Here is a 13,406-nt window from a genome sequence, read left to right as displayed (position 1 = left end):
TTGCTTGTTGCCTGGGAGAAGAGACAGGACCCCACCCAGCAACAACGTCCTTTAAGGGTGTTGTAGAGAGTGAGAAGGTCTCCCCTGAGCCTCCTTTTCTCCAGGCTAAACACCCTCTGCTCCCTCAACTGTCCTCATAATTCTTGTGTTCCAATATATATAGATATAGATATATATGTGTCAAATACATATACCAAGATACATATATATAAAAAAATTATATGTAGATACACCAAAAATGTATATGCCAAGATATACATATCTCAAATATGTATACAGATATATGTGATATAGTTAAATATAGAGATATATCTGTAGCTACATAGATACATCTGGCTATAGATAGCTGGGATATAGATATCTCTCTATGTGATTTGCCTTATATGGTTTCTATATGGTTACAGAAACTTTGATATACAAGCTATTTAGTTTCTATACAGTGTCTTATATAGTTTCTCTAACTCCCTGTATAAAAAATATCCTAGATACAGATATATCTCTGTGTAAGAGATGTAGAGAGGTACATATATCCTAGATATAGAAACTCAGATTGGAGGACTCCAGTTAGAAATGAGGTAAAAGGCAGAAAATTTGGTGTGTAAGTGAGCAGATATGATCTCCACCATATGAATTCTGTAAGTAGGATACAGCTATAAGATATCTTCTATAGAGATAGTGCATCTATACCTAGAGACATCTGTATCTGCAGAATCTGTATCTACAGAGATATAGGGTAATCCATCTATATCCCTGAGAATCTAGGATATAGCTTGCTCTCTCTCTAGGATATAGATTATGCAGAGAGAGCTATATAAAGAGGACCTACACAGAGCGGACCACCCCAGGAGACATGAGGCACTTCCAAACCCTTCCCTAAATAATGAGCAGAGCCTCACTTTCCAGCTGGAGCTGAACACCCTGGCAGGGCAATCACGCCTGACATCATCTCCAATTACTTATCAGCCAAAGATGCAGCCCAGGCAGCTGCCTGCTCTGCCTTTCCCAGCCTGCTGCCTGCTCCCTTTCATCCCCGCAGCTGCACCAGCCTGCTGCTGGGAGAGCACAGAACCCTCATACCACCCCCCCAGGATAAGATAATGCCAGGGGTAATGGGAACCACGCGCATCTTCCACGTGGGATCAGGCACTTTCATCCCTGGATGCTTTAGAGCCTGAGCAACAGGCAGGGAAGGCAGCTGCCGACTCAGCCGGATGAGTCACAGTTTCGGGTGCGTGGGCAGCACTTCTTTTTTTAAAGCACAAGCCTCATCTCAGCTCAGCTGGCCTTCAAACTCTGCTCCTGGGCGAGCGTGATGCTGCTTTGGTCTCTCAGGGTGTTCAGAAGCCTCGAGAGATGAGATATTTAAGCACCATCCTGCTGCCCACCCACCATGACGGTGATGCCATCCTTCTCCAGGGGAGTCTTGTCATAGGTCACTTCACACACTCGCACAACCGTGGTGGCACCGTATTTCTTCAGGTCCTGGGGAGGGAAGGAGAAGGAGAGGTCTGAATAAACCCTGCCAGTTGCACCCCAGTTAACCCCAACATATCCCAGCCCTGCTATGACCACACAGACAACTATGGACCTTAAAGTTATACCATGCCCCATCTCTGGACCCTAGAGTAAGCCCCCTATGGTTCATCCAGCCTGGGAGGTTCAAGGAAACATGAAATCTCAGGACACCAAACTCAAGTGGCCACAGTAGGATTTTCAATCAGCCCCTTCATGACTCCTTGGAGTCACGAGTGCCAGTGGGGAAATTTATTTTTAAGCCCTGACAGCCACACCAGCAGAGACATCACACCCCAGGCAAAGAAACATCCCCAACACGGGTGCAAGTTCCCTGAAGGAGGAATTATTTGTGCCTGTTGATGTCACACTCCTGCTGCAGAAATGGCAGAAATGCAGGTGGGAGGTGGCTGGGGGGGTCATAGGACACCCTGCCGATCACACTCAGCATCTCACAGATGGCTCAGGGCTTCCTTCCCAGCCTCGCTGCTGTATCCCGTCATCGCTCCAACACACCGCAGGCTCAGGCGTGGGATTTGGGCTGTTTCCAGCATGGCTTGTTGCCCGGCACAAGGATTGCCCCCAGATTACGTGCCGGTGTACCGACCTCGCACCATGAGATCATCCCTGTCCATGATCCACCCCCTTTGTTCCCCGTGTGAGCTCACCAGACCGTGCTGAACCCCCCGCATGCTCGGCAGCTCAGCTAAAAATCCAAGCCGCCGGAGGAAAGGGGAATTTTTCTCCCTTCCCACTGGTGTGGTCCCCACAGTGTGCAGGGTATGGGGTAGCTGTCCCCAGACCACAACCACCTTCCCATGGCTCTCTGAGCCAGTGGCACTCACACAGATGCTGAGCTCGCAGGTAGGACACCATTGCTGGCTCATGCAACACCAAACCCTCCAGCACCACCCAACACACTCTGGGCATTGGAAATATGCTGGGATATTTCAGATAAAAAATCATTACTGAGGTGCTGGGAGATGCTGGGGATTGTGTGTGTGCATCTACATGCATTGCTGCAAAGCCCCATGACATGAAGTCCCAGTGGACTTGGCTGGGGATGCAACAGGAATGGGGAAACTTTCTCCATCTCTGCAGTGCCCAAACATCATGCCTGGGGTCCTCCAAAACATCCCACCTCAAAAAGCTGGCAGTGATTATACCCACTGCCTCAGGATGCCACCAGGGGCCGTGGTACCAAAGGGGAAGTGCCGCTGCCTCATTTACACAGGATTGATCCTGGTTGCATCTCAGTATCAGCTTTTAGCCCCAAAAGGTGCAGCTGGACCCCGGTCCTCTGTTCCAGCCTCCCCTCCTTACCTCCAAGAAGGTGTTGAGTGTGGCGTTGGTGGGGTTGTGGGTGATGAGGAACCTCATGTTTTTGTAGCAAACCTCCACCGGCGCGGGGCGGTTCATCCGGGCCATGGTGGGACAGGGGAAGGGTGAGGTGCTGCTGACAGCGGAGGGGGAAAAGCCCCAGAAAAGTGTGGCTTGGAGGGGCAAAAAAAAAAACCAACCTCCTCCCCTCCAGCAACCCCTTAGCGCTTCAAAAATAAAAATAAAACAGGATCGAGAACTCAGTATACAGACGTTGTGCAAATAATCCCAGCTTGTGGGAGCACGCCGGCTTCCTGACACACTGCAAGACCCCTCCCCAGGGAGGGGGAAAAGCCAGGCAGGAAAAAAAAAATAATATTAATGATAATAATAATAATAATAATAATAATTAAAAAAAAAAAAAAGAAATCCCTTTGCTGTAGTGTCGGTGTCCTCGGCGTGTGTGTGCGACGGTGAGCGGCCACTGCCTTCGGCACCGCGCGCTCCCGGGCGCTCTAGAAAGGCCTCTGCATATGGGGGGTGGTGGTGGTGGCGGGAGGGTGGCCCCCGTCACGTTACCCCATCGGGGTATGTGGAGTACTTGGGGGCGGCACGGGGGGCCGGGAGCCTACGGGGCGGCGTCGGCGGCGTCCGGCAGCGGTGCCTCGCTGGGGCGATCCATGCACGGGAGCCGTGAATGGTTGAGTCGGAGGGTCGGGATGCCGGGCGGGACGAGGTGAGGGTGGCCGGGCGCTGCTTCACGGGGCACGCTGCCAGGGGCTGCGGGGATCACAGCTGCTCCTCAGCACCTCCATAAATCCCAGCGGGGAGCGAGGCTGCAGGGGAGGGAAAGGGAAACACCGTGGTGAGAGTGTGCTCCTCAAGGAAGTCCCTGCTTGGTGTGGGTACCTCTGGAGGCACCATCACCCACCACAGCCCATACCAGCATCCCTGATTGCAGAATCACAGAATCAACTAGGTTGGAAAAGATCTCCGAGATCATCAAGTCCAACCTTTGACCCAACACCACCTTGTCAACTAGACCACGGCACTAAGTGCCACATCCAGTCTCTTCTTAAACACCTTCAAGGGATAGTGAATCCACCACCTCCCTAGGCAGCCCATTCCAATGTCTGATCACTCTCTCTGTAAAGAATTTCTTCCCTATATCCAACCTAAACCTCCCCTGGCAGAGCTTAAGACTGTGCCCTCTTGTCCTACTGCTGGTCGCCTGGGAGAAGAGATGGACCCCCCACCTGGCTATAACCTGCTTTCAAGGAGTTGTAGAGAGTGATAAGGTCTCCCCTGAGCCTCCTCTTCCCCAGGCTAAACAACCCCAGCTCCCTCAGCTGCTCCTCACAGGGCTTGTGCTCCAGTCCCTTTACCAGCCTTGTTCATCCTCGTCTTCACAGAATATCACAGATTAGAAAGAGAGGTGGTATTTAAAAATAAAACTGAAATATCATCTGAAGAGCTGAAATAGCACTGGAAAGCCAGAGGAGGTAACTCACAGTTAGACAGAAGGGAAAAGCACATGGCAGGGAAGGGCTTGTTCTCTCTCCTGTGCCACCTAACATCTACACCCACTGGAGGACTTAAGCACCCAAGCCACACGAGCCGACCCTGACACCCACCCTGTCCCCCCAGACCTCACCTTTGCGTCCTTGGAAAGCACAGAGTATTTCCACCCCAAATGCCTGCTGTGCCCAAAACCAGCTGCCACTGCCCCTAATCGGCCACATGCTCCCGGCCACATGCTCCCGGCGCTGCTCGAGCGGCTCATGTCTATCAAATGCACCTCTAATGCTCTTAGGAGAACTAAGCTGCCTGCAAATGAGCTTTCCTGGGGAGGGGGGGCAGAGGAGGGAGTCACATGTGTATGATTTCACTAGCTTTAGTGGTGGATGTGTCTCCTTGCTTGCTCATCTGCATCCCCATACCGCCGGCACATCGCTCCCTATAAAGTACTCCAGCTCTGTACCTGTGGCATCTTTGCCTTCAAGGATGGCAAAAGGAAGAAATAACAAAAAAATAAATAAATCAATTCCCACTGTGGAAACGCCAAAATTCAAGAGATGATGGGCCCTGGGTGGAGGTGAGGGCTCTGCCAGCCCCACTCAGAGCTGAGGGAAACCTGGTGCCTCCCCAGGTTGTTACCCACCGGACTCTTGTTTTGAAGCTGGTCCTTCCCCTGGTCAGAGGCTGCTTAGAGTCGCGTGGCCAGAGCCTCAAAATAGAACATAAGCGCATAAGTAACGCGAGCCAGGCCAGCAGGCACCCCCTCACCTCTCCTCATGATGCCCCAGCAGACAGAAACTTTCCCCTCTGGATTGTTTTACTCTGATGTAACGAGACAGGTGGGATCAGGGAGGTGAGCTGAGCACCGACCAGCTCATCACAGCATCTGGGTGCTGACAATGGGATCCTCCATGCCTGAGCAGCATTTACAACCTCCTCACCAGCTCCTGCTTCTCCAGTGGCACCCAGGAATGAAAAAGTCAAATAGCAAAGGGGGAAAAAAAGCCAGGTGAGGATTCAGGGGAAGAACAGCTGCTCTGCTGAATGTGCCCAGTCTGCCTGCTAAAATCATGGACTTTTCCCATCAACCATGTTCCATCACTCCTGACTCATTTTTTTTGCCCAGAAAAAATGGGGTAATGCTACTCCAGAGCCCTGCAGGGATATTCTTGCAAAGTTCAAACCCTACTTAGGCTGCAGGGGATGAGTGGGACATTCTGGGGGCAAGTTTCCAGTTCCCATTGAGGAAATCAGATTTTAGCAGCTGATGGAGGCAGAAAGCTTGGCTGAAGGACGGGAGCAAGGCAGGACCTGCCTTCCAGCAGCACTTCAGGTGTGATTCAGAGCAGACAATGCCGAAACTCCCAAGGTGGCTGACCCTCCCCACCTGGACCACAGCAGCTGGAATCTTTGCTCAAACTTTGCAACAATCCTGCATGATGGGCTGGGAAACCTGCTCTTCCCCTGGTGTTCGTCACGCTTTTCCAGTGATGATCCCACCCATCACTTTTGTTTGTGGGGTCTGCTTCCCCCTGAGATGATCTCACCATGGCTGGATAAGACTCCATATGGTATTTCTGGAGGGTAATTTTGGGCTAGTTTTGGCTATGTGGCTCCTACAGGTCCAGCTGCTGAGCTGCGGGCCAGTACAACAACAAAAAGAATCAGCCGCCCAGCTAGTGGATGTTTCCCAAAGAAAACCTGATGGCAAACCCCTCATCAAGGTTCATCTTTTTCACTTAAAGGAAAACAGAGGTTAAAACCCTCCAGAGGGATGGGAGGCGGGAGGGATGGGCAGCCACAGGTGCCTGCTCAAACGGAAGAGCTGATGCAAAGCAGGTATAGCCCCAGATCATCCCCCTGCAAACCCAGTTTCTCCAAAACAAAGGACTCAAGGATCTTTTGCTTTTCCTTTTAAAGCCTTTGGCTCTTGGCTCTTCCAGCTTCCACTTTGCTTAATGATATCTTGCCTTCTGCCCCTTCAGATCTGACACACTACACCAGAGGTGCTTAAGGAACAACAGCAAATTCTCCTTCCAAACAACCTCATACCTTGTTTTAAGCGGCTACAGAGACACGTTAATATGAACTGTGCCCATGTTTAACTGTGTCCTGGATTAATCCCACCCACTGAGCAACCCTGTGGGACTGGGAGCCGCTGTGAGCACCAGTGTCCACCAGGAGCAGTGGCTCACTCCCTGCCACCCATCCAACACACAGTTCATGCTCCATCGGCGCTCCGGATCCCACACAGTTTTTTACTGGCTTGGGTGTGCTCACTGCCAGTAACGGAGGTTCAGTGGGAACCGCCTGTGTACGGGAACAGCCAGTGCTCCTTTCCCACAAGGTCTCTTCTCTCCAGTGGAAGTGTTTCAAGTATTTTGGCACTTGCACGTCCCAGCAATTCAGCCCCGAAGCCCATAAATCCCTAATGGATATTCAATCGCAAATCATCCCCGGCGCTACAGGCTGAGGCGCTGATCTCCATATTAAGCACGGTAGAACAATGTGGAAAAGGGAATTTCAGCTAATATTAATAACCTGCCAAGCGTACATAAATCCTTCTTATTTGAGTACTATGGGGGATCCAGAGGAAGCATGTGAGGACACAGTGAGCAAGCCCTGGATGAGGATGCTCGGCAGTACAGCGCAGGCCTGTCAGGCTCACCCCCATCGGGGGAAGCCTGAGGAAAGGAGGTTGTAATCAGGTGGAGGTCAGTCTCTTCTCCCAAGTAACAAAGCGACAGGGCAAGAAGAAGTAGCCACAAATTGTGCCAGGGAAGGTTTAGATTGGATATTAGGAAAAATTTCTTCCCTGAAAGGGTGGTAAGGCACTTGAACAGGCTGCCCAGGGAAGTGGTGGAATCACCATACCTGGAATGATCAAAAGGCACATGGATGTGGCAATTAGTGGTGGACCTGGCAGTGCTGGGTTAGTGGTTGGATTCAATCATCTCAGGTCTTCAACCTTAGTGATTCTATAATTCTTTTTGCATCAGGACTGTGGAAGCTTCTGCTTCTTCCACAAGAACCTGAGCAGCCAAGAGCCCTGTGAGGATTCAGTGAACGCACTTTGGTGTGACAAGGGAGCAATGAAGGATGCTGCTCTGGAGATGGGGACCACTGAGCCATCATCTCCTTGTCTTACACCCCAAATCACAGGAGATCACAGGGGTCTCCAAAATACTCCTTCGCAGTGTGGCAGCTCCATTACACACATGTCTTGGCCTTGTCCCAGCTGTCCAGGGACAGATCCTGCAACAGCAGGGATGAGGCTGCTCTTCCTCATGGCAACTGGATGCAAAATGAAGGTCAGGTCTTCTTCACACAGTTAATGGAAGAGCTTGGCTGGAGCAGTGAGCAGGTGCCAGATAGGCTGTGAAAAGGCTGTGCTGCGGGTACATGGGGTAGTGGGATGCAGCTGCTGGAGTCAGGTTTTTCTAAACACAGCAACTCCCCAAGCAAAGGAAAAGGAAACTTTGCAGAGCCAAACTGTTGCTCCATGTGGGCTTTAGCAGCGGGACTTGGAACAAAGGCTCTTGCTCACCCAAAGAATATGTATCTCACCCGTATATAAATATAGCTGTCTCTGAGTGAGCACATCCCCCATTCAAAGTTCACCTTCAGAGAAATACAACAAAACACCTATCTGTGTTGCATTTCCTTGACCTCTCTCCTGGTTCCAGCCCCTGTAGCAAGACATCAACCAGCCTTTTCCCCTTAAGACTGATCAGGTCCTGCTCTCCCTGCTCCCAATCCCACCTCTGCAATAAGCACTTCCACCACCCTGAAAACTGAACGCACGTTTCTGAGCAGTGGCTGCACACCAGGAGATGAGCACCACCACCAGCACCACCACTATTGCCCACCAGCACCACTACTGTCACCACTGCCACCAGCATGAGCAGCACTAGCACTGCCACAAGTGCCACCAGCACGAGCAGCACCACTGACACCACTGCCATCAGTATCAGCAGTACCACCACTGTCACCAGCACCACTGCCACTACTGCCACCAGTGTGACCACTGCCACCGGCATCACCGCTGCCACCACCATGAGCAGCACCAGCAGCACCACCAGTCACCATTGCCACCACCACCACCAGCACGACTGCTGCCACAGTGACCACTGCCACCAACTGCTACTACCGCCACCATTGACACCAGTGTCACCAAACTCCCACCAGTGTCACCACCACCACCAGCACCACCATTGCTGCCATTGCCACCAGTGTCACCACTGCCACCATTGCCATCACTGCCAGGGAGGACAGGTCCCAGGACGCAGAGAGTCACAGTGCTGTCCCCAGCCTGTGACTGCAGCTGGGACACAGCCAGAGGAAAGCCAAGTCGCTGAGATTTCCTCCGGTCGCATCTGCACGGAAGGAAACAGGAAAGGTCCGGGAGGAGAGCGACGGAAACAAAACCCCCGGCAGGAGCCGCATCTGGGAGCAGAGGCGTCAGCGGCCACCGGCACGTCCCGCTCCAGGTGCAGAGCTGGACAGAGCACAGAGGGATGCCCCAGAAAAGCTGTGCTGGCTACTGTGGTGGATGTGGGGTATTTGCTACCAGGAGTGGAGCAGTGCCCGGCACCATCTGCCAGGAAACCATGGTGAGGTTTTCCCTCCAAGGGGTCGTTGTTTTTTCTCATTGTTTCTTTTGCTGCAGGTGATGTTTTCTGAGCAAAGCAGCAAGGAGGATTAAAACTGCAGAGGGAGAGGCAGCCCACCAACCTGCAACACACCTGCAAGATAAACCAGATCATGCATCTTCCTCCTTTTTGTAAAGGAGGAAGGTAAATGCTGGCTGACATGTGATTTTGCAGAAGAAGCTGTACAGCTCCTGATTATATAGCTCCAGTTGGATTTGAATAGTTTGGTAGTATTCAGGTAGCAGGGAAAGGTGCCAGCATGATGCTGGTATGGAGATTTGCAAGTAGCAGGCACTCAGGAGATCAGGAAAGAGAGAGGAATAGGGAAGCTGAGGCAGCGAGCCAGCCAGACTGATAAAAAGAAGAGCACAGTCTTCCCAGCACTGTGCAAGCTGGGAATGCACCAGAGGCCCTGGTAACATGACTGACCCTTTCTTATCTTTTATTTGCACCTCTTTTCTTTGAAGAGAGGCTGAGGCACAGTGTGGAAAGTGCCTGTAAAGGTTGTTTGTGAGTTGTTTTTGCCTCTCACCCACTTTGGTGCTGGTACACAACCCCAATGGGACATGGACCCTGTGCTGACATGAGGATTCCTGTGATGCCACTGGTGGTGGGGCTGCATCTCCTGTCCAGAGCTCGTGAGGCAATTCCCCAGAGGAAACATAAGGTGCTCCAGGCATCCCTTCAACATCTCCCAGCTTCTTAGCTGGAATTTCAGCTTTTCCACTCACATGCAGACCCCAAGCATCTCCAATTTGCAGTCTCCATGGATGGCTTTTTCTAATCTAACTCCTTCTTGCACTGCGAGAGATCCAGCTACCAGAAGAAGATCATAAAAACCTCAGAGAGGCACCAAACCTTCAGCACTGAGGGGGAAAAGGAACCCCCCCAGCTGAACACACCCCTCCCACCCTGTCCCTGGTAGCAGATGACTCATGGGCAACAGGCAGTGGCATTGCTTGCAGAGAGATCCTGGTTTTATGACTCAAGATATCCCCTCCACCACCTTCCTCAGCAGCCATGAGGAGCTTGGTGCCGACTCAGAGGCTTTTCCTGGCTTGGATTTGAAGGGAAAAGAAAGAAAAAAAAAATAAAAAAAAAGGGAGGTGGAAGAGAGGCCAACTCCACAGGGAAAAGTAATAACAGGCTTGGGGCTGGCTGTTTCCCAATCTGCAGAGGGTGTGCCCTGGAGGGATTTTTGGTGGGGGGGTGAAAAGCTTGGTCATTTGGGGACAGACAGTCCCCATGCTCCGGCGCCTGATGCACAGGGAAGTCAGGTACCCCAAATACTGGGGCCAGCTCCCCCCCATCCTTCAGGGATTTCTTCCAGCTAGAGGAATCAGGGGGAAAAACAGCAATTCTGCATCTGACTGGGCATTTCCAGGATTCCTGCCTTGCCCAAGAGCATCCTTGGAAAGAAATGAATCCCAAAGCAGCATCCTTGTCCCGAAACATGCACAGGGGGGGCAAGCTGACCCCAGTGGTCCCTTACAACAACTGTCACTGCCACTTGTCTCTCCCACCCTGAATATCTGATGTGGCTGAACACCTGCTCATCTTTTCTTGTGGTTTCTCACAGCATTTTGAGTGAATTTAGTACTTTTGGCACATGTTTGAATGGCAAAATTTGGGGGTGGGGGCAGAACAATGCCTCTTTCAGGGTAAACAGGCAGCAGCACCCTGCTGGGGAGGGCATGGAGGAGCTGTCATGACCTCCCCTTGGAAGTACAACTTGAGCCTGTGCTGGGGTGGCTGTTTTTGGGAGAAGTGCAGCCTGCATTTAGTGTTTTCCACTGCTTATCCCAGGACCAGTACTTTTTCCCCTGGTCTTCAAACCCTCTGTGTTCCACCAGACTTGGACTTTGCTGTTTGGCGTGTTCCTGCTCAGTGGTGACGTTCTGATGGGAAGATGTCCCCACACCACCTGGTCCTACCTCCTCCTCAGGTCAGCAGCAGCCCTGACCAAAGGCCATCGTGGCTCTGTCTGCGTCATTGGTGTCCCTTGCATAACCCCCAATGCTGCTGGGCTGCGGTGGCTTTGATGGACATCTGCTGATGAAGAATGGGGGCTCCAGGGGACTCAGTCTACCCAACAGGTGGATTTTGACCTGCAGACAGTGTTGAAATAGTGTTCCATGACATGCTGGGGATGCAACGTGGGACAGAACATTCTCTGTCTGTGATAAACCCCATGGACGCATCGTCTCTGGTGGCATCCAGCTACGGCCAGCATTGTCCAGAAAAGCCATGCTCTGGAGAAAAGCCTGTCTTCCAAGCCAATGCCAACAGGTTTTAGATGGAGTTTGTGGGTCATTGAGCTTCCTCCACCATCCAGACCTTGTGCTCTAAAGGGCTATTCTCCCAAACCATCTCACTCTTCCTCTGCACTATTTGGTCTACACATTTCACCTGATGGAGACGGGGTCACACATATCATGACAGGATGCTGGAGGATGGCAATGCAACTGGCCCTCTCCCTTATTGTGGTGGACACCGAAGCACTTCTGAAGGTAGCCACCATCCTGCATGGAAAACCCTGGGTTGGCTCCTCCTCATCCTCACCAGCCCTGACCTTAACAGCAGAAACCACCACTTGAAACAGCCCTTCCAGGGATGTCCCTTTTCCAGCAGGATGGGACAGAGATGCTGTATGCAAATGTCCCCTCAGGGATACTAATAATATGGAGAGACACCGTGTGGGGGGAAACATGATGGGTGTCAGCCAGGACAATTAAAAGCCATGGAGCAAGCAGAGGGAGATGGGAAAACAGCCTGCTCTGGGTGGGATGCAGCGAGATCTGGCAGGGGCCAAGCTTGCTGCAGACCCTGAGCACACTGCACTCCTGGCTCATCCCACTGAGCCCAGGTTCTGCAGAGATGATTTGCCCAGAAACCTTCTTCCAGGAAACTCCTTAGCTCCAGCAAAAAGCCATAGCACAGCTCCCTAGTTGCCACAGGACAAACGCTCTGCAAAAGCAACACATCAGCAAAGCTCTAGGGACAAAGGTGGGTACCTCTGAGCTGCCAGTTTTGGATGCATGACTGTGGCATGGCCTGATCCTGTGCCCTCTCCCACCCTCCTGCACCCGGCCACCCCCAGCAACAGGGACAAAATCCTTTGGTCCTGCCGCCCTTGCGCAAAAACCCAGAGCCCAGGGATGCTGTGCCAAGAGCTGACCCCCACCCGTGGGAGCTTGCAGAGCAAATAAAGGTGGTTTTTCTTTCAAATGAAAGATCAAAGGGGATGAAATGCTGAAAATTGCAGCTGTTCTTGCTGGTGGGACATCAATGTCTCCACTCGATCTGCAGAGCCTGCCTGGTGTGTAAAGTGCTGCCCCATGTCCTCAGCCCAAGTCACACCTTGTCCACAGGGCAGATGGGGGACCAAACCAGAAGGAGAAGAAGGGAGAATCGAGCATTACTTCAGAGGAAGGAGATTAAGGCAGTGCAGAGCTCAGATTGCTCAGCATCTGCAAATTGTGGAATCATTCAGGTTGGAAAAGACTTCTAAGGTCATCAAGTCCAACCTTTGACCAAATACCACCATGTCCACCAAACCGCATCACAGAGTGACATGTCTACTTTTTTTTTGAACACTTCCAGAGATGGTGCTGTTCCAATGCTTAACCATTCTTTCAGTGAAGAAATTTTTCCCAATATCCAACCTGAACTTCCCCTGGCGCAACTTGAGGCCATTTTTCAGCTATGGAGTTCCTGAAATTCAAAGGCCCTGGAAATGCACCTTGTAGCTGGGCTCACAGGGGCTTAAAAAGTTGAGGATGCAGCTGTGGCTCTTCCTCCAGCTCAGGAATTGGTGGCCAGGGAGATCTTATTGTGCCCTTTCAATACAGTAAAGGGAGCTTATAAGGAAGATGGAGAAGAACTATGGCCTGTCATAGTACAAGAACCAACAGTTTTGAATTGAAAAAGGGCAGGTTCATATTGAACATAAGGAGAAATTTGCTATGGGAGTGGTGAGACACTGGAACAGGTTGCCCAGAGAAACTGTGGATGCTGCATCCCTGAAAGTGTTCAAAGTCAGGCTGGATGGGGCTTGGAGGCAGCAACCTGATCTAATGGAAGGTGTCCCTGCCCATGGCATAGGGTCTGGAACAACACCATCTTTAAAGGTTCTCTCCATCTCAAACCACTCCCTGATTCTATGAGTGACTGACAGTCAGGGTGGCCAGGTGGCACCGTGACCCCTCCCCAGGGTTCTCCACATCAGCTTCCACCCAGCTCCCAGCTTGCCTCTTCATCGAGTGGAATCCAAACTGGATTCAAGTTTAATCAAAGTATTAAAAAACCTCACTGGAACAGGACTCTCTGAAAATCAGAAAAAAGGGCCGAAAAATCTTTAGGACCAGAGTCCTACAATGCTGTAGCTTGGGACGTGGTCTCAGA

The 13,406-nt window shown here is 51.5% G+C and overlaps 1 protein-coding gene across 1 annotated transcript in view; it reads right to left on the bottom strand.

Annotated features, from left to right (window-relative positions):
* Nucleotides 1-13,406, bottom strand: part of PTP4A3 (protein tyrosine phosphatase type IVA, member 3) — a 42,332-nt gene that overhangs the window by 7,780 nt on the left and 21,146 nt on the right. Inside the window, exons 2-3 of the mRNA XM_027645655.1 lie at nucleotides 2,836-3,668; nucleotides 1,390-1,482 (exon numbers count right to left, since the gene is read on the bottom strand). Coding sequence (XP_027501456.1) covers nucleotides 1,390-1,482; nucleotides 2,836-2,940 — 198 coding nt within the window. The 5' untranslated portion in view covers nucleotides 2,941-3,668. The remainder of the gene's footprint in view (nucleotides 1-1,389; nucleotides 1,483-2,835; nucleotides 3,669-13,406) is intronic.

Source organism: Corapipo altera, unplaced genomic scaffold (genome assembly GCF_003945725.1).
Source record: "Corapipo altera isolate COAL_440 unplaced genomic scaffold, ASM394572v1 51, whole genome shotgun sequence".
Lineage (NCBI taxonomy): Eukaryota > Metazoa > Chordata > Aves > Passeriformes > Pipridae > Corapipo > Corapipo altera.
The sequence above is the reverse complement of the archived record's forward strand: the minus strand, read 5'-3'. Positions and strand labels throughout refer to the sequence as shown.